A 21,768-nucleotide genomic window follows, 5' to 3' on the forward strand; every position below is an offset into this window, starting at 1 on the left:
GGGACGGGCTCATTAATCTTCATTGAGGATGTAACACATGATGGCAGCAGCAAAATGAACTCGGAAGTCTACAGAAACATTTTGTCTGCCAATTTAAGGAAAGATGCAACCAAACTGATTGGCAGAGCCTTCATCATGCAGCAAGATAACGACCCAAAACACACTGCCAAAACAACAAAGGAGTTCATCAGGGGCAAGAAATGGAAGGTATTAGACTGGCCAAGTCAATCTCCAGACTTAAACCCTATAGAGCATGCATTTTACCTGCTTAAGAGGAGACTGAAGGGAGGAACCCCACAAAACAAACAACAACTGAAAGAGGCTGCAGTGAAAGCCTGGGAAAGCATCAAAAAGGAAGAATGCAAAAGTTTGGTGACGTCAATGGGTCACAGACTTGCTGCAGTTATTGAAAGCAAAGGATTTGCAACTAAATATTAAGTCTTATTCACTTAAATATGTTTTAAGTATATCTGTTCCAATACTTTTGATCACATGACAAATGGGTGGATTCAAACAAAATGTGATATTTTCTTAGTTGTGCATCAGATCCTGATGTAAATACCTGGAAATAAAAGCTGAAACGTTGATCTCTGGTCTCACGTTCATTATTTGATGTCAAGCCCAAATGTTTTCAGTCTACAGCAAAAATAAAGGAATTCGCCTCACTGTTCCAATACTTTTGGAGGGCACTGTATATACATGTATATATGTCCATGTCTTTCACAAACTAATTATTACGCCCTTACAAGTTTTGAAAAGTGTATGTCCCTATGTTTATTGATGAAATGGCTCATTTGTAAATTTCCTCCGACTTTTCGACAATCTAACTAGCATCGCAGTGCAGCGCTATCTACTGTTCTGGCGGTGAATTGCTGTCAGCACGCAGAGCCGTCGGAGTAGTATAAATTCAACCAATCCGTCCGACTCCGTGCGTGCGTCTGTCCGTAACGGAGTCGGAGAAGTATAAATCGTCCTAAAGACGCACGCACGGAGTCTGAGTTCCACCTTCTTGCGCGAGCTCTTGACTAGAGAAAACTGTCATTGGTTGACCGCCTTCGAGTTCAAGTATTTTATTTGTCAGGTACACAGAACAACACAAGGTTAGACTGGGCACTGAAATTCTTAAGACAAGCCTTCTCAGTGTTGCCAGATGCAGGACCATTATCCTCCAAATACGATCATTTTGAGCCTTTGGTACGATACTTAGGCATTTCCAATCTGGCAACACTGAGCACCTTAGCGCCTCCACTAGTTGCATTGTTTACAACAGCACATGACATCTGCAGCCATGCCAAAACGTAAATGTGTCTTTATTTTCTTATTTTAATATTTGGTTATATAAATAATGTATTATTTGTTATATTTATTGCTTTAATATATGGACAAGACACATTAAACAAGCACTGAAAGCCACAGAAGCACTGGACTAAATGGCACAAAAAAGATTTGTTTACATTTGTATTTAGCAATTTTTTGAAGGTATAAATAAATGATCATATAGCCATTTTGTGACATTTATACATTTACATGGTCATGGTGCAAAATGCACCGTAACAAAGTTCCTCTAGTTTACAAACTCAAATCACCCTAATTTGAACAACAACGTTACCAGCAGTAGCTATCTCAGATGGAATCGCAATTCAAATAGTACCATCTGCTAAATGAAAATATGCCCCCAAAAACTTAAATAAGCTTGACACTTATTTAGGGGGAAATCACTCATTCATAAAAATGTCAGTGGTAGCGATCATTGTCAGTAACAAGGCAAAATGCGATATAGCCTTGCTGTGTGGAGAAGCTGGTAAATTGTAGGCTACTACTACTACTAGACTGTCTTGGTAGCGATTGCGTTGGTTGAATTTGATTTAACATTACTTCTGTTGTACGGTCTAGGCTGAAATGAATTATTTTCATGAACAGATTGACAACGTTTAGGCTCTGGCAATGGAGTTCAGGTTAGTGGTCACTAGTCAGATAGGTTCACCCATTGAAAGACTTTTGATTGAAGTAAAGGTACTGCCGAACATGTGCCGCCGTTTGACATCCTACGAACTGTTAACAGCTGTGGAGATGTTTTTTTTTTAGCTACTAGACTAGGCTACAGTACAGCTTTGCAGTGAGCTACAATGGTTTGACACCACTGGTAATGATCATTTCACCAACAAATCGTTTACTTGTAATCTAATGTCATAATAAATCCTACAACGAAAATGTATTTGTGAGGAATGTTTATTTTAACCACAACACGAAAACAGATGCATCATAGACCGCTGTAGTATGTGTTGCCCGGGCAACAGAGGCTAATGTCATGATGCTAATGCTTCAGTGAAATTGTAGACTACTGTTTCCGAAAGTAGATGTACTTCCTTAATAATATTACCTTATATTGTACTTTACACATCACAATTGTGTGTCGTATCACAAAGTAAAATTAGCAAATAGTTATCACCCAGGCCTCTATGCTTGTGGCGTATCTGCAGCTGCCTTGCTGTAAAGAAGTTAGCCTAGCCATCTCCCAGAAGTTAACGAGCTGCTTAACTACTGTTCTGCTAGAGATAGTCACGTGAGTTTTTGTGATGTTAGTGACGTTAGTGGCGTCAGTGACTGTGGCTAGCAAGTTAGCCACCGTTAGCTTCACTTTTCGCCACAAAAACGTAATTTCTACTAAACCATGCAACGGAACGTAAATCCCAATACAAGCAACTCAATCGCTACCAAGACGAAACTTTTGACATCTAGGTTGCCTATGTAGTCCAAATATTGACAAAGTTTTAGGGGTGGGAAAATAAATAAATAATAATAATAATATATATGTGAGATAACAATGGTTGTGCCCTTGCCGAAGGCAAAGCACACCCAACTAGCTCACAACATCGAAGTCATCGTTCTCAGCCACTCCCTCTGTTCGCTGATTGGACTGGCAGAAAGTTAACCTGAGACATCTGATTTACGTACCTCATGCACAGACGCAATACAGAAGCAAAATCATAATTGAGCGGAAGTACGTAGGAGGGCAGAGCCAGGCTAGCGGATTAGAGCAGTGGAAAATAAAATAGTCTGCATAAGGGTGTGTTCACACTTAGCAGGTTTGGTTTGATGAAAACAAACTTTTGATGCTAGACTTTGAAGACTATACAGTAGGCTATAATTACATGTTTTTGTAAGAACCGAATTACGAGTATGAACACAACAGTCATTAACTCCAGCAGCGATGAGCAGTAGGCAGCCTAAGTAGAAACTAGCATAGAATCTTTGCACCATTTCGTGTCGATGTAAACAAACAAGACACAGTCTAATTTATTGTTCAGGGAGTAAACGTTTGAGAGCAGGATAAACGGGACAGCAAGCAGAGATCATAGCTCCTAGTCCAAATGGTTAGAAGGTCCAAACGAATAGGCTACCCTTCTCTCATTTTTGAACAACATTAATCAATTTGATGGTATGGATGAACCTGTGATGGTTTCTGCGGTGGTCGGAGCGGACAATGCCTCTGACGGAACTTGCAAGACCACGTCTGTTACACCGGCAGTTAAGTGTTCTCACGAGAAGGCCACTAACTTCTGTCACGCATTGACCCAAGGGGATCTATGGAAAAACTTTTTACTCTACATCTACCAAAGTCGAGCAGGATCAAGTCACGTGTCAAAAAACGTGTCATGGATTTATTGCATTTTGGAGAAAAAAAATTAATCTGTTTTTAAAATAAATCTTTGAAAATCATAATCTGGATTATAATTTGTTATGTTATAACCTCAAGATGCTATGTGAATGTTTGAAACAGAAAATAGTGATTTTCATCTTTGTACTTTCTTGGTAAAGAAAACATTTTAACTCAAATTGATCAAAATGGATTTATAGCGGTTTGGAACCAAACTCTTCAATTTGCATTGGTGATTTTATCGGCTCATGATTTGTTAGATCCATATTTGAATATGCAAAAATGCTTTTATAAGTTAAGTTTCTCTGCATTACAAAACATAGCTTATTTGCTATTCTAAATTATTGTTGCCGCTCTAAAATAACGGGACACAAGAATTGCGCTTATACCATGGTCTACACACAAATGTAGGTGAAACAAATGCACTTCGTATAATTAAATTCTTGTTATAATTTTGCACATATATATATATATATATAGAGAGAGAGCTATATATCTGTATCAACTTTACATATTAGGTATATATACACTATATATTAAACTTTGTCTAAATAACAGACGACTCGAATACGGGAGCCCTTGCAACATCTGCTGATAGAAAGAGAATCGTAGCCTTGGAATGCAGGAACAAAAAATGTCATTACGCGCCCCTGGCAGCAGGAGTGAAATAGCCTTAAATTATCTAAAAAATTAAATAAAAATAAAAGTACAATTCTGGGTGATAAAACACACATGTCTAAGAAAAGTCAAGAAAGCAGGGTGCTGGAATTTGATCGAGTGCCAATATGCAATTATATAATACGACCCCCCTCTGCGCTTCTTATGTTAACAAGTGTTCACATGCCACTTGTGTTGTCTAGCCCTCAAGTAAGCACTTGGCCGCATTGACAGACCTACCCAGCTAACACATTTACGTTGCCCTGACGTTGTCGCAACGTCACGCGATGACCAAACATACGTTGCCGCAACGTCTTTGGCAACGTTGCGGGACCGTGCATCTGTGGGGCGCCAGTAGGTTGCCGCAACGTCATCTTGTGACGTTGCCAGTCCGTAACCGCGACGTCGTGGCAACGTTAATTTTCCGACGTTGCCAGTCCGTAACCGCAACGTCGTGGCAACGTTATTTTCCGACGTTGCCAGTCCGTAACCGCAACCTCCTAGCAACGTAATTTTCTGACGTTGCCAGTCCGTAACCGCGACGTCGTCGCAACGTTATTTTCCGACGTTGCCAGTCGGTAACCGCAACCTCCTAGCAACGTTGTTTTGGGACGTTGCCAATCCGTAACCGCGACGTCGTGGCAACGTTATTTTCCGACGTTGCCAGTCGGTAACCGCGACCTCCTAGCAACGTTGTTTTGTGACGTTGCCAGTCCGTAACGGCGACCTCCTAGCAACGTAATTTTGTGACGTTGCTAGTCCGTTACTGCAACGTCAACAATTAACTTAATTATGAAGTAACCTATATTTCATATGCAGACCTCATTTGCCCAGAAGGCTACTTGTTTTGGTATAATAGATAGCCAACGTTAGGAGGAATATGTTTGTGTGATGTGTAGCCTGACTCAAGCTAAATCATAAACGAGGCAGCATTTCAGAATCATAAAGTGTTTTAATCGCCATGAAAGTTTGCACAGACAAGGAATTTACTTTGGCAGGAAGGTATATACATTCACCATATAGGAATCCTAAATATGTGGTCTACCTATACTAAAGGGGAGTCAGATGGCTGATCGGTTGGGAAATCAGGCTATTAAAACAGAAGGTTGCCAAATGATGTGTCCTTGGGCAAGGCACTTCACCTTACTTTCCTCCAGGGAATATCCCTGTACTTACTGTAAATAAGAGGGTCTGCTAAAATGACAATGCACAAAGTATGCATGTAACATTTACAATTAAAAAACTAAAATGGCCAAAATATATACATACGTGATAAAAAGTGCCACTGCAAAACAAACACTGCAAAGAAAAAAACACTGCAAAGAAAAAAACACTGCAAAACAAACACTGCAAAACAAAAGTGCCAAACAAAGTGCAAAAAATGAATTAAAATCTTCTTCCAGTCCCCGCTATGAGTTCTGTCTGTTGGCCCTGACAAGGAAGCACAAAATAAGTTAGTGTTCGATTAACATAATCGCACGTGTGAAAAGGGGCTATACAAGTCATTAAAAAAATCACATCTTCCGGAGCATAACCTGTAATGTGTCTGTAATTAAAGACAAGTAAAACAAGTTTACAAGAGTTTGCATGATTGGCATACACTGTGGTTTCCTTTAGATTAGCTGTAACATTGATGTACATAACAAATGTTACCTTGATTTGTCTTTGCCCAAGATGGTACAGCTGAATGGGGTATACAAAGCATTAGTAAGACAACATTTGTTGTTTTGACAAATATGTTTCCCCCCACGATCAGAACAACTTAAGTATGCCTTACAATTAGGTATGCCTTACAATGGCAATGGTATGAGTATTTTTTTGAGTGTCTTATATTTGCACTTGCCTGGCTGCCAGCTGTTTTCCGGGGCACCCTATGGGTTCTCCTCCACCAGACCAGAGTTGACGCCTAGAGGTATGGCATCTGGTGATGCAAACGTTTTAAGTCATACTTTTGCTTCAAAGCATAGCCTTTAGGGTTGCCATGGCTCATACAATTATTGTCACTGTTATAAACGGTCATTCATTACTTTACCATAATTTCCAAGGGACACAGTACTTGTGATGGTGGTCGGATCACCTGTACAGAAATGAAAGTGGAATGTAGTTTACGTACATAGTAGCCTATTAGTATATTGATATTGAAGAAGCATCGCACATATGTGATCGTTCGAAAGCAGGGCCCCACAGCGTAGCATCGCACATGTGTGATTCTGAACATTCCAACCAACTATTTTCCGATGGGCAGAAACTATATGATAAACACTACAGTATGGCTTCAAAATGTACAATTAGTAGGCTAACAAGTAACACTAGCAAGTAGTAGCATTGGTACGAGTATTATCTTAGGTTGCTAGGTAATGGAAGCTAATTAAAGCTACATACCTTCCGTTTTGGAAAAATAACTCACGTACTCTGGTGAAAGTGTCTGAAATATTTAGAACTCACGCATCTAAAGGTTAAAACGAATAAACTTATCCAAAAACAAATGTCATGTACAAATTGGAAGAATTAGTGACATGATACTTTTACAGACGCCATTGCTGTGCATGCCATGACCGACTGTGAACGTGATCAGCCACGCGCTAGCGTCTTTGAAAATTCAGGGCTAGCTAACTAAATAAACTATTTTGGGACAAGGTTTTCTAACAGTTCTGAACTTTTATTTTCACTGATTCTTTTGAGAGTGATTTTTGAGACTCTAAACTTTGATAACATGTATGCATTTTCAGTATTTCAAAACAACTTTCTGGAGGGTTTAACCTAGCTAGCGAAATTCTAACGTAAACTATGTGAATCTGATATAACGCTATAAACAACTCAATTTCAAACCTATATGCCCCATCCAATTTCTAAAAATATGTTTATATATTTAAAACTATGTCTGTAAAGAAACTCACCTTTGAAGTAACTTATTTCCAGGTAAAATCCATTGTGTGAAAGACGGTAGGACCCCGGCAAAAACTGTTTAGGAAGACCAGTTTCAGCTATGCCTTGAAATGGGCATGCGCAAAGTTGTTGCTCAGGGGCAGACTGAGGGGCAGGTTTGCTAAGGAAGAATTGTAATATTCTGTGATGACTTGTCTTTGAAAATGAAACTCTTAAGAGTCGCTTACCTTTTGGTCACATTTAACAATTTTGTAGGCCTATTACAAAACTATTGGAGCACAAATTTGCATTGTGTGTCATACAGCTTTGGTGTGCTATAGCCTACAAATAATGTTTGCTTAATCATGTTACTCATCACACATTGATTGCTTTTGTACATGTTTATAGTAAAGAATGAAAGACTAAATTATATTCCACATTCTGTCTTTTTTAATTTACGATGTGTCTGCATATGAGAACATTGATGACCAATGACCTGCTGGGGCTGAGCAGCACATGAATTACATGCAGTGTCTACATTTATATATATAAACCACTATATTGCACTCAAGATCCGTTGTCCTGCGACAAAAATAAGGTAACCAGCCGACCAAGGGACGACGTCGCGGCAACGTTGTCCACGGGTCTAAAAATAAGGTAACCAGCCGACCAAGGTACAACGTCGCGGCAACGTTGTCCACGGGACCAAAATTAACGTAACCAGCCGACCAAGGTACAACGTCGCGGCAACGTTGTCCATGGGACCAAAAAATAACGTAACCAGCCGACCAAGGTACAACGTCGCGGCAACGTTGTCCATGGGACCAAAAAATAACGTAACCAGCTGACCAAGGTACAACGTCGCGGCAACGTTGCCCACGGACCTAAAAATGACGTTACCAGCCGACCAAGGTACGACGTCGCGGCAACGTTGTCCATGGGACCAAAAAATAACGTAACCAGCCGACCAAGGTACAACGTCGCGGCAACGTTGCCCACGGACCTAAAAATGACGTTACCAGCGGACCAAGGTACGACGTCGCGGCAACGTCGCCCACTGGTCTAAAAATAACGTAACCAGCGGACCAAGGTACGACGTCGCGACAACGTTGCCCACTGGTCTAAAAATAACGTAACCAGCCGACCAAGGAACGACGTCGTGGCAACGTTGCCCATGGGACCAACTGGCAACATTCCCTTTATAACGTTGCTACGACGTTGCCACGACGTTGCCAGAAGGTAACGTCGCGGGTTACCAACTGAGCACTTACTGGCAATGTTGCCGCAACGTCATGTGTTAGCTGGGTAGCTTAGTTTATAACAGGAGTACCTATTCATTTTCCCCAAGGGGGTCCCATGAGTGAAGTGATAATGACATCCCTATGGTAGGTTGTGTACTGATCTGCTTTATTGTGTTTTTTTCACCTGTCAATTCGTAGCGATCACTTGTGGTCATCCGGGAAGCCCTATCTATGGTCGTACCATAGGGGACGGCTTCAACTACAACGATGTTGTCAGCTTTTCCTGTAACAAGGGCTACACCTTGGAAGGGCCCTCCAGTGCCCAGTGCCAGGCCAACTGCCAGTGGAACCAACAGCCACCTACATGCAGAGGTAAAGACCTCAAACTAGGGCTGGGCAGTATGGCCTACAATATATATCACGGTATAATTTACATTTATTCATATAGCAGACGCTTTTATCCAAAGCAACTTCCAAGAGAGAGCTTTACAAAGTGCATAGGTCACTGATAATAACAACAAGATAGCCCCAAAAACATTGCGAGTAGCCAAAACATGAAGCACATATTGTGTACAACCAAAATAAGTGCCAAAGGGAAGAACCACAAGAGCATGTAGTTAAGCAAGTTACAATTAAACAACATTAACCCCTATAAGTGTTAGTGTACCTGTAGAAAAACAAGCAACAATAAAACTATATATCACAGCGAGTACAAAAATTTAAATCAGTTACCACTAACCACAAGTCTCTAAGCAAGAGTCATTGTGATCTTTGAGGAAACTAACATCGGGTCAAGAAAACCATTCCTAAGTACCGTTGTACTCCCGGAACAAGTGCGTCTTGAGCCTTTTCTTGAAGGTGGAGAGACAGTCAGTGTCTCTGATGGAGGTGGGGAGTTGATTCCACCACTGGGGGCCAGACAGGAGAAGAGCTTGTGTTGGGACCGGGCGCTCTTGAGCGGTGGGACCACCAGACGGTTGTCTGAAGAAGGCCATAGGTGGCAGGTGGGGGTGTAAAGGCCAAAATATGCTTCTGCGTCTCCGTTTACGGATGGGCGGGCGCACGGATACGCACGGATACGGACGGATAGACTGCGTTTATGGTTCTCCGTAGGCTGTGGGTGCTGAAAACAATTCACTGCCAGAAGAGTAGGTGGCGGTTTTCTGTGTAGACGTCGTCGAGTGTTTATTTACCTAGGTTACCGAAAAGTCTGAGCAAATTTACAAATTAGCCGTTCCATCAATAAAATACGCACATTTTCAGCAACTACACTGCCAGTGGAGAGAGATGAGGAGCGGGGTAACATGGGAGCGTCTGGGTAGATTGTAGACCAGGCGGGCCGCTGCGTTCTGAATCCTCTGAAGAGGGTGGGTTGCACATGCTGGGAGACCAGCGAGCAGCGAGTTGCAGTAGTCCAACTTTGAAAGGACAAGTGCTTGGACTAGCAGCTGGGTGGTATATATTTTTATACCGTTCATATCAGCCACCTCTACCTCAAACCCTCTTACCATATCACACCACTAGCTGTTGAGGCCAGCACAGGGTCCGCCACTACTGAATGTCGAGCTTATCCACACACATTTAAAAATGTACAACTCAAAGGAATTTGGAATATGGCCGAGACATGCCTTTGCCTGCGTCACACCAAATGTAATCATCATATTTTCGGCAGGCCATTTAAACATAATTTGTTTTATGAATACTTAATATAGCACGGTTGAGTAGTCTATTCATAGTATTTACTAGTGTTCAAGGCATAAATAACTGACTTTGATCAGGTAATTCCAGTGATTATATTATTAACTGGCAATTGGGCAGGAAGATAGTCAGATAACACTTGACAACATGTGCAGATGAGCAACTCAGCCAGCCGCAAAAGAGACTCCAAAAAGAGGTATGGACATCTACGGTGGCAGAAAATATGTGCACAAGTTAATTAGGGAAAATTGTTGCCACTTGACTGTTATGGCAGTACCTGTTAAGTGAATTTCAAGATTTTTTCTAAACACATTAAAAAAAATGTATAGCTTAAACACATTACAAAGCCTGTGAACTATGTCGTACTGAATTGTGCAGTTAGACCGTTAAACAGTTTAGCAAAGTTTTTGTGATCAGGATTTTTGGGTGGGGCTGAAATAATGTATTGATGGAGGCACTGAGCATAGTTACACTAACCTGTTATTAAAACTAATAAACTGTTCTTAATTGATAGCCTAACGTTATTTGGCTAAGTCATGCTAGTTACATATCGATAACATGCTACTCTAGCTTGCTAACTTGAATAAAAGGGAGATTACCAATCGGTTGCACAACAAGAAGGTCTAGATTGATTCCTGGGTCAATGTCCTCTGAATTTGATTCTAGCTCTGGAGGATCAAACTTATACTGCTGTGTAAAGCCAATCCTGCTAGGAGCATCCATTTTTGTTGTAGAGTCTAACCCTTTTGTTGTTGCGGTATTTGACAGATGAGAGAGAAGCACTTTTACCGCAAGTGGGCGTGTTTTCAGCGACCTCAGCATTTGAGATCTGAGAGAACTGATAATTGTTTCAAGATTACTTTAATTGTTTCACTTATTTTAGTTATTTTACATTTTTAATTCAAATTTGGCTGGGTGGATTTTTCTGTGGTGTGACAAACTCAGAACAAATATTTTATTGTCACTTTACAGGGACTTTAACTACTATATTATTACTAATAAATTATGACTATCATCATGCCTGATGTATGTACCATTATGGAAAAAGTCAGTTGACTTATTGTGTTAAAATACTGATATTGAAGCCAATGCTGTTATGATGAGAATGTTTCTTGTTGACTATTAATGTGATTTTAATGTAAATTCATTCCTGTCAATCATATGATTTCCTGTATTTTATTCCCTCTCAGTGGTCAACTGTACTGATCCCGGGATCCCAACCAACTCCATACGAGAGAGTAAGATTGAGCATGGCAACTTTACCTTCGGCAGCGTGGTGTTCTATGATTGCAACCTAGGCTACTACCTGTTTGGATCTTCTGTGCTCACTTGTCAACCAGCTGGACACTGGGACAAACCTCTACCAGAATGCCTTGGTAGGTTTCCTGTATTGTAGTGCTGGTAATATGGATTGGCGGAAAAGCTATTTTCTTTTTTTAATGCACTGCAAAATAAAAAGCAAATGTAACAGTTTTGTACAGTACAGTTGCAATTTGAATATTACTAGTCTTAAAGTTTCTGATAATTATTGTATTAAGTATCAATAGAAATGTTCTAATATTAAAGGTACTAAAGTATTGACAGTCAAGGTAAATGCTTTTTTTAAATTCATGTACACCACCTTAAAATGTAATCTACTGCACAATTACGCTTGAAGAGAAAGTACAGGGACGTTAGATTTGTGGTTCGAATTCAACCTGCAATGTTTAGCTAACATTGCTGGTTACATCTGAATGGCTTAATGTTAACCAAATATGGAAAGCTTTATGTAAAACCTGTAATTTAGTATTCCTGTTAAGATGACACATTTGGTACGGCCGTTTCCAGCCTCGTAATTTTAATTTTGTGAGCTCACTGTTTGCGCCTTTCAATTTTGTGCGCTCACATTTCTGGCCCTGTTTCATCACCAAATTAGGGTCAAAAAGATTTTCAAAGCCGTGTAGAGATTTTCAAGCAAGGCAGAAGGGGGTGTAATGGGGGCAGGGTCCATAGACATAGAAGCAAAGGCAAGAAGTGTGGATGGATGCATTCCACCCAGCTGCTAGTCCAAGCACTTGTCCTCTAAAAGTTGGACTAGTGCAACTCGCTGCTCGCTGGTCTCCCCTCTCGACAGGATTCCAAACACAGCAGCCCGCCTGGTCTTCAACCTACCCAGACGCTCCCATATTACCCCGCTGCTCATCTCCCTTCACTGGCTACCCATCACGGCCCGTATCAGATTCAGCAGTCTCCCGGTCTTGTAGATTCACCCTCTACAACATCCGGAAGATCAGGAGATACCTGTCTGAGCACTCCACCCAGCTGCTAGTCCAAGCAATGGTCCTCTCCAAGTTGGACTACTGCAACTCGCTGCTCGCTGGTCTCCCAGCATGTGCAACCCGCCCTCTTCAGAGGATTCAGAACGCAGCGGCCCGCCTGGTCTACAATCTACCCAGACGCTCCCATGTTACCCCGCTTCTCATCTCTCTCCACTGGCTACCCATCACGGCCCGTATCAGATTCAAGACCCTGGTACTGACCTTCCGATCGGTGAACGGGACTGCACCCGACTACATCAAGTCTCTCCTTCAGCCTTACACCCCCACCCGCCACCTATGGTCTTCAGACAACCGTCTGGTGGTCCCACCGCTCAAGAGCGCCCGGTCCCAACACAAGCTCTTCTCCTGTCTGACCCCCCCATGGTGTAATCACCTACACTCCTCCAGCAGAGACACTGACTGTCTCCCCACCTTCAAGAATATGGCTTAAGACACACTTGTTCCGGGAGTAAAACTGTACTTAGGAATGATTTTCTGGACCTGATGCTGGACAATGACTCTTATTGAGAGACTTTTTGCTCTTGTTGGCTAGTTGTAACTGATTTAACTTCTTGTACTCGCTTTTATTATTGTTGCTTGCTTTCCTACATGTACACTTGCACTTTTGAGGTTCATGTTGTTTAATTCTAACTTGTTTAACTACAGGCTCTTATGGTTCTTCCCTTTGGCACTTCTTAGTGTTCTTCTTAGTCTATGTATGCTTCATGTTTTGGCTGCCCGCAATGTTTGGGGCTATCTTGTTTTTATGATCAGTGACCTATGCACTTTTGTAAAGATCTTTCTTGGAAGTCGCTTTGGATAAAAGCGTCTGCTAAATGAATAAATGTAATGTACATTCTGGTCCTAACGTCTGAAGACATTCAAGACGGCCAAATGTGTCATCTTAACACAAACGCTAACGCTGCCGTTATGCGTTAATGTGACTAACTGTTAGATAATTTTCTGTCGGAGGATGGGCCAAGGAACGCACCACAATGAAAAATAGTTGACTTTGTTTATTAAAGCGAGCTGCTTGGATCAGGTCACCACGACAGGCAAAGTGGTTGGCATGAGTGAGAAACATGTCTCTCAGATGGACATTATATGCATGAGCTGGACCATACAAATATAGTAACCACCAAAACATGTCCTTAAACGGTATACATTCCACAACTTAAGCCATAGGGAAAACAACACACAGGTGGTTCGGTCATCACTCATCGTTTATACTATTGTCTGCATGTTGCTCTTTCCAAAGGTTAAAGTGCACATTCTCCTATCTATATGTCTATTGTCCAAGACCCGCTGCGTGACCTCTTGACCACAGCAAGAAACAACCTCACACATGTATAGAAAACCCGCATATCAGACTAACCAATGATCTTACTTGCAAACTAGTGCCTGACCACTGATTTGACAAACCTGGTAGTCTGTGCTCTTCCGATTTTATTTTGTAGTACAGTAAAAAAGATGCTTAGGGGAAATGTATCAGAGTAAAAGTATACATTCTATTAAGGAAATGTAGTGGAGTAAAAGTGCAATGTCACAAAAAATGTAAACTCAAGTATAGATTCTCACAAAATAATTCTAAAATACTGTAACAAAGTATTACTTCATTACCATTGGTTAATGTTACGTTGGATAGAGCCCAGAGTTACAAACCACATGTCTGAATATGTACTATTCTGATTAATCTGAGCTCATCCATCATCTGCTGCTAACCCAATGTGCAGTACTGTGTAACAATTGCGTGTAACCAAGTGAAATCTGACTTAAAGTTACACTTACAGTAACACTGTCATACAGTTAGATGTCAAATTTAACACCTGACAAAAGTGATGTTTGACAGTTGAATTGATATCTGTGTTCCAGAGGTGGACTGTGGCCATCCCGGTTGCCCTCCTTATGGGGTCCTGTACGGGGACAGGTTTACGTTTGGCTCTACAGTGCAGTACACCTGCGAAGGTGATCGAGAGCTCATAGGAGAGGCCTCTCTCACCTGCCAGCTCAACAGACACTGGAGCGCTCCATTGCCTCACTGCTCAGGTAAGACCCCCATATTTAGCCTCATAATGTTGGTCGTGTGTAATGTACAAAGTTAATATTGTACAGTGTTTCCCCGAGGAGTTTTTTCAAGGGGGGTGGTAGACCACCCGAAACAACAACTATTGTCGCAGAGCGGGCGTGTTATGGATACACGGTGTGTCATAGACGTGGCGCGCAGTTGGCGGTTGTTTATGTCTGTGGATTTCTATAGTGAGATTAAATTAAACGAGTGCACATACATTTGGTTAATGAATATAAATGACAGGGAGTCAGGTGGCTGAGCGGTTAGGGAATCGGGCTAGTAATCTGAAGGTTGCCAGTTCATTTCCCGGCCGTGCCAACATGACGTTGTGTCCTTGGGCAAGGCACTTCACCCTACTTGCCTCGGGGGGAATGTCCCCGTACTTACTAGGGCTGTCCCCGACTAAGATTTTCTTTGGTCGACCAAGACTCGACTAAAAGGTCTGAAAATCGACTAATCGAACTTTGAAACACTTAAAAAATAAAAAAAATAAAAAACATACAAAAAATTTTGCAATCTGACTCGATGGCTGCTGGACATTGCAGATTCAGCCGCTAATAGCTTACTAATAAGACTAGTTTCACCAGTCCTGTTGTAACCGAATGCCGATGGTATTAAGTATCTCTTACAATGTACTACAAATTAAGAATATTGATTGTTTAACATGTAAATCATCAGAGCGCGCTAATCACTGCCTGAAAACTTGCAGCATGCGAACTTACGTAGATGCTGAGTGGGGAACGTTGCAACAGAGAAAGATTTTGTTGTCTTGGCCGGAGAAGATAATGTCATTCGATTTTGATGTGATTCATATAATAGGCATGAGCTAAGTAGAAACTTACGTTTTTCAGGTGGTAGGCTACGTATTCGACGTCGAACTATGAAAAATAAACCGTTGCTGGCAGAGGTTGCATTCAACGTTTTGCGAGTCACCCGGTACTTTGTAAACGTAAATGTACTTTAATGAAATGCTGCCATACCACAGATTTCTTTGCCATTTTGACTAATAACACCGACAAAGTAGGCTATGGCAGTTGGTAGTTCTGCAGCCAATTGTGCTCGTGCCATGTGCAAAATACCAAAATAAAACAAAAGGGAAAACACAGTGACACCTTTTCTTTTAAATTATATATATTTTTGAGTTGGTTTATTTGTCTTAAATAATATAATCTACAATTTCTGTTGAACATTTTTGTTTATTCAGCAATGACGACACAAGCGGGAATCAGATCTCACACTGCCATATGGCAGCTCGACTAAAAAAATCTTACTCGACCAAGAGCATATCGACCAGAAAATCGACTAGTCGATTAAGTGGGGACAGCCCTAGTACTTACTGTAAGTCGCTCTGGATAAGAGTTTCTGCTAAATGACTAAAATGTAAACAGTTAAACTCCACAGGGGCTGGCTTTGCTTGAATTGTTTCTCCGGATTTGGTTGTTTTTAAGAAGAAAAAAAACTGATTGTTTTATGTTTAGGTTTAGGGATGCACAGAAATTAAAATTTCCTGGCCAAAACCGAACAAAATGAAATACTGAATACACGTTTTTTTGCATAAAAATATTTTTGGGGATATATTTTTTGCCATTGCATAAATTAAATAGCCTAAATGTGCTTTTTGTCATGCTTTTCAAAGACAAAATATACTACAAAACTTCAATTACAAAATATGTATTCCAGCAGACATTATTCCATCAAAACAATTCACACAAATGTGGCCATCTTTGAGCTCGCCTCTTTGAATAGCCTATATTAGGCATAACTGCTGAAAGAATGTAACCTACTCTGTGCGGACAAAAAGTGCATTGAAATGAGGATGAACCCATGACAATGCTCATCCTAGACATAAGACCACTTAGCCTACTTCTTCAGTAGTTTGTTGACGGACCCTAAACATTTGAATTGGCTAGGTGGCTGGTTGTAAACAAAGACCATTGCATGTGGTGCTAAACCCTGGGTGAACTTGTAGTAAAGTCAGCAACAAACGTCTGGGTTTGTTTGTATCATTTGCACTTGTGGCTAACAATATGACTGGCAATTGGCTACAATTTGTGACAGCAAAAATCTTTGCACAGGACCATTTCAATCTCAGATTTTTTAGAAGTGCACAGTACACTTCCAAATTCAAAGGATTGTGAAAGAAACTGTTGTGACAAACTTTGCACAGACAGCATTCAGGTTAGTCAAGGTCAGACATTTTAGGTCACATCAAAAATAAAATATACTTTAATGCTGTACTGTCATGTACTGGTATGGTATTTACTACTTATTCCTACTGTACGTTGTTGTCAGCTGGGATAATTAGTTAGGTGTACCTGACTTTGGCAAGAGCACAACCGTTGTTCTCTCTCATATATATTTATTAGAGCTGTCAAACGATTAAAATATTTAATCGCGATTAATTGCATTAATGGCATAGTTAACTCGCGATTAATCGCAATTAATCGCACATTTTTATCTATTCTAAATGTCCCTTGTTTTCTTTTTCATCCATTATTTTTTCAAATTGTAATGATCTTATCAACATGGAAAAGTGGTTCGGATTGCTTTGTGCAAATGTCTTTTTTTTTATTGAAAACAACATCGCAATCGCCTGGCTTCGACGAGCGGGCGGAGAATTCGCATCAGCTGTGTGTTTGGCCATCAAAATTGTATTTTAGACTCCACGACGTGCTGCGATGATAGCTCAGTTCACAACGACAGAACACACTGATCACTTTGGTCTTGTCAATAGAACCATTTGGCAACCTTTTAAAAGTAAACTTTCCATTCAGAATCTTATTGGCATCCATTTCGGCGTCTGGCGCTGGCAATCAACTCAAACGTAATGTTAGCCTTATACCAGAGAATGTCTAATATCCGTAAACGGGCCCTGCTACTACTCTTTAGCCGGCTCGCAAGCCCAAACAAGTGTGTGTGGCGTGCCTGTTGTTTTGCTTTTCCGGTCTAGCTAGATCCGGTGCGGTATTGTAGTTTTTCTAACGCCAGTGGTTGTTGCAACAGAATGTGATAAAAACTACAAAGTTTGCTAGGTCAAAAAGAGCGTTAATCGTGCGATAAAAAAATGTACGCCGTTAATAACGCGTTTAACTGACAGCACTTATATTTATTATTTATTATTATTTATTTTCCACCCTAAGGATCCCTCAATATTTGGACTACATAGACAACGTCAAGCACAACCATTGGGCTTCATTCTCGAACGCAGTTAAGAAGAATTTAAGAAGGAATTTCTTCTGAATTGGATTTAGGAAAACGTTTGGTATTCATGAAAGTTTTCTCATCTGGGATTTGTTCTGAACTTCAGAAAACTTTCCGAACTCGAAATAGCAGTCGTAAATCGGCCTGAGTTGTCTCAAATGTCCCATTTAAGAAAACTCTCTGTGTTAGAAGTGTTAATGAATGTGAGAAATCGATGGTGATTGCGTTCACATCAACCCTAGACTATAGCAAGCCGTTTTATCATTTAACCAATGAATTCTTGATATCCAAAATTCGAATTCTTGATATCAAGAACTCATTGGTTAAATTATAAAACGGCTTGTCATACTTAATACAAAAGCTTAGAATTGTATTTTTGATACCAAGAATTCAAATTTTCGAATTCATTGGTTAAATGATCAAACGGCTTCCCATAACAGACATCCTCGGATTTAAATAATTATAAAAATTAACCTTGCTTAGTGGGCACACTGTTAGATCCAGTGGAGAACAATTCCACTGCTCATCTTACTGGTATGATGTTGGTGCACCGGTTGCTTTTCGCTTGGACATAACTTGCGTTCCTGTTAATTTTCTAATTGTGTCGATTCTGACTGCACACGTCACTGCTGTTGCGTGCCCTTATAACATTTACATTTATTCATTTAGCAGACGCTTTTATCCAAAGCGACTTCCAAGAGAGAGCTTTACAAAGTGCATAGGTCACTGATAATAACAACAAGATAGCCCCAAAGCATTGCGGGTAGCCAAAACAAGCACACATTGTGAACAACCAAAAAAATAAGTGCCAAAGGGAAAAACCATAAGAGCATGTAGTTAGCAAGTTACAGTTTAAACAACATGAATATGTAAGTGCAAGTGTGCCTGTAGAAAAAACAAGCAACAGTAAAATAAAAATATAAGATTAACAAAAAAATTGAATACAACAGTTTAAATCAGCTACCACTAACCAACAAGAGCAACAAGTCTCTAAGTAAGTCATTGTGATCCTTGTGATCCTTGATCCTCTGCTAAATGACATTTAGCCATTTAGCAGACACTCTTATCCAGAGTGACTTACAGTAAGTACAGGGACATTCCCCCCAAGGCAAGTAGGGTGAAGTGCCTTGCCCAAGGACACAACTTCATTTGGCATAAGGGGTATCGATCCGGCTGATTACTAGCCCGACTCCCTCACCGCTCAGCCATCTGACTCCCAAGGAGTAAGGAGGAGCTGTCGGGGCGTGTATGTATGCAAATTCAGGAGCAGGAAGACGCGCTTTCAACTTAAGAAAACTCTTCCCGGGGAGCACAGCTCAGAAAACCTCTGCTGTGGAGGAACATATTTTCAAGCGTTCATGAATTTTGCAGATGTGTTTTTCTTACGTTGTTTTTCCGAAGCCAGTAAGAAACATTTCTGAAGAAACTTCAGAAAATGTTCGAGAATGAGGCCTGTGTTGTCCGTTTTGCAGGATTGTAGACCTAGCTAACTAGTTGAAGGGCGTACAAAAATACAGGGTGTTGATATTCACAGTCTGGAAACATACTCATCTGCAACCCACGCAAGCACACCCCACAATTTCCACAGAAATTCCCCAGAAATTGTACCCTCTTCTAGTTGCTTGTTTAAGTTAGTCGATGTGGGAATCAATTTTTCAATCCAGGTTGGGATACGTTTTTTTTTATATTGTTTTACACAAATTAAGAAGCAATCTACCTAACCAACCTCCAACCAGCTAGCGTTCTCCTCAGCATTAAGTAATGCCCTGCTCCAGAGTTGGTGTAACAGTGAGTAGCCTGCCCTCACCATCTACCTAGATTTAGGACACTTCTCTGTAAGCTCTAAATGTCCCTCCAAATCCCAGCTCCCTTCATCCTTTCCGTCATTGCTAAGTATTCCTGACCGTTTAAGTGAAATCTCTTTACCTCTGTGTGTATACCCTGTTGAATTCCATGACCCAGAAATAGAGTGAGTTAGTCATAGTTGTTGCACAGTGGGGTGTTTCTGACGCTGACAGAACTGAGTGCGTCTCTGGTGGGCTTTGGAAGCTCTTCCGATACCCCCTTCCCACCAAGGTGAACCGGGAGCTAGTTCGGAGCTGGTGCTAGAGCCAGTTCTGAGCTGGTTCAAGAACGGAGCTTACTTGAGAACCGGTTTGCTTTTCCACGGGCGAGAGCCACCACAGAGCCACGTCATTACGTCACTGTATACGTCTCACTGTTAATTTATAATAATGTGAAGGAGCTTACTGTTCATATGAATCCCGCCACACATGATTGGTTTAACTGGCTTCTTTATGGACCTGGATGTTCCGTGTCAGTTGTAATGGTAAGTTATCAGTGGAGGTTGGAGACAATTGTTAATTGTTGCGTTGTGTTTTACGATTGCTCTGTGGGGAGGGACTTGAAGGAGCAATGCCTGAGCAGCAGTCTTACATTACATTTACATTTAGTCATTTAGCAGACACTTTTGTCCAGAGCGACTTACAGTAAGTTCAGGGACATTCTCCCGAGGCAAGTAGGGTGAAGTGCCTTGCCCAAGGACACAACGTAATTTGGCACGGCCGGGTATCGAACCAGCAACCTTTTGATAAATAGCCCGATTCCCTAACCGCTCAGCCATCTGACTCCAGTCTTGTTTAATCTGTTCTCTCTCTCCTCCCCCCCTCCCCCTCCCCACCCTTTAGGTGACACTGCCGGAACCTGTGGGGACCCAGGCACCCCGGTCCATGCCAGCAGAGAAGCAGGCAATTTCAAGCTGCGCAGTAAAGTGCGCTTCACCTGTGTGTCAGGCCACACGTTGTACGGCTCAGCTGAGAGGATCTGCTTTCCCAATGGGACCTGGTCAGGAAGACAGCCCTTCTGCAAACGTGAGGGCAAATCCATAAGCACGTGTCAGCTGGCATAATTTCAGGATTGCGGATCGCTGAAAGGTTGCAGACAGTTCAAGCATGACAATGAACCTCTAAGACCACCCTCTCCTCCCCGCACATACACATATAATGTTATACATGATGGATATGCACAATTTGCGTCCAATACAGTACCAACATTCCACTGCACATTCCAGTACATTCCATGAGCCTGCCAACAATACTGTCCAGATTGGCAAAAAATGTGCATTTGTTTACCTAAAGCCAAATTAAATTTTCTTTGTAGATTTTTTTATATTGAATTTTAACACTTCTCCCTTTAAGATGCATACAGCTCTGGAGAAAAATAAAGAGACCACTGCACCAGTGGCGGAATCACAATTTTAAATATGGGGTGGCCAAGGCTACTTTAGGGGGTCCAGTAACCATGACTGAAAATGCGTGTGTAACCTTAGCCTGGCATCTAAGGAGTGTCAATTATTTATATGATTGCTGATTAGAAGTATAAATGATACTTCACTTAAGCATGAGTTCTTCAGTGTGGGCTTGTGTGGTCCACTTGGGTTACTTTACTCAAATTCGAAATTAACTATGAATACTGTTTCTCTACCCCTGAATTGCAAATAATTTCTTTCTTACACACACTGTACTGTACTCACAAACTGGAGAGACTTTGGATCACTTTTTTTTGTGTCATCTTTTGATAAATGTATTTCATTAAAATAACTATTGGTGTATAGTCACACAAAATGCCACAGCCTGCAACACTCTTAATCTGAAGAAAAAAAAAACACCTATTGTGACAAGCAGAAGCTAAACTTGGCATGTGACTGACTGCCTAGTATGCTCTGACCTGGTGCTGGTAGACACGAACTGTGTCTACTACCGCGCACTTGTGCTCTTCGAGCACTGACTTTCAGTGCTTAGGGCGCTTCACTCACTAAGCCAGCAGAATTCAGTACACTGAAAGTACCCGGATGGCGCACTGCAAACAGTCCAAAAAAACAGTGTACAACGATGGACACTACTCGCCCTAAACAGATGCCATCTTGGCTACGTAGCGGAAGAGGAGGAGCCCTTTCGGCAGCTTTTTCCACTTTGAGTGGAGAAGCGCGTTCATTTTGGCAGGTTTTGCGGGTGTCGCGGACAGATTTGCGTCCGTCACTTCCGCCAAGTGTGTAACGCAAGTGTTCCATTTCAGACAGCACTT

The 21,768-nt window shown here is 41.3% G+C and overlaps 1 protein-coding gene across 1 annotated transcript in view; it reads left to right on the top strand.

The window, feature by feature from the left end:
• Nucleotides 1-21,768, top strand: part of LOC124474065 (CUB and sushi domain-containing protein 3-like) — a 319,489-nt gene that overhangs the window by 270,631 nt on the left and 27,090 nt on the right. The window contains exons 52-55 of the mRNA XM_047029923.1: nucleotides 8,620-8,793; nucleotides 11,310-11,495; nucleotides 14,289-14,462; nucleotides 20,373-20,555. Coding sequence (XP_046885879.1) covers nucleotides 8,620-8,793; nucleotides 11,310-11,495; nucleotides 14,289-14,462; nucleotides 20,373-20,555 — 717 coding nt within the window. The remainder of the gene's footprint in view (nucleotides 1-8,619; nucleotides 8,794-11,309; nucleotides 11,496-14,288; nucleotides 14,463-20,372; nucleotides 20,556-21,768) is intronic.

Source organism: Hypomesus transpacificus, chromosome 2 (genome assembly GCF_021917145.1).
Source record: "Hypomesus transpacificus isolate Combined female chromosome 2, fHypTra1, whole genome shotgun sequence".
NCBI classification, from domain to species: Eukaryota; Metazoa; Chordata; class Actinopteri; order Osmeriformes; family Osmeridae; genus Hypomesus; species Hypomesus transpacificus.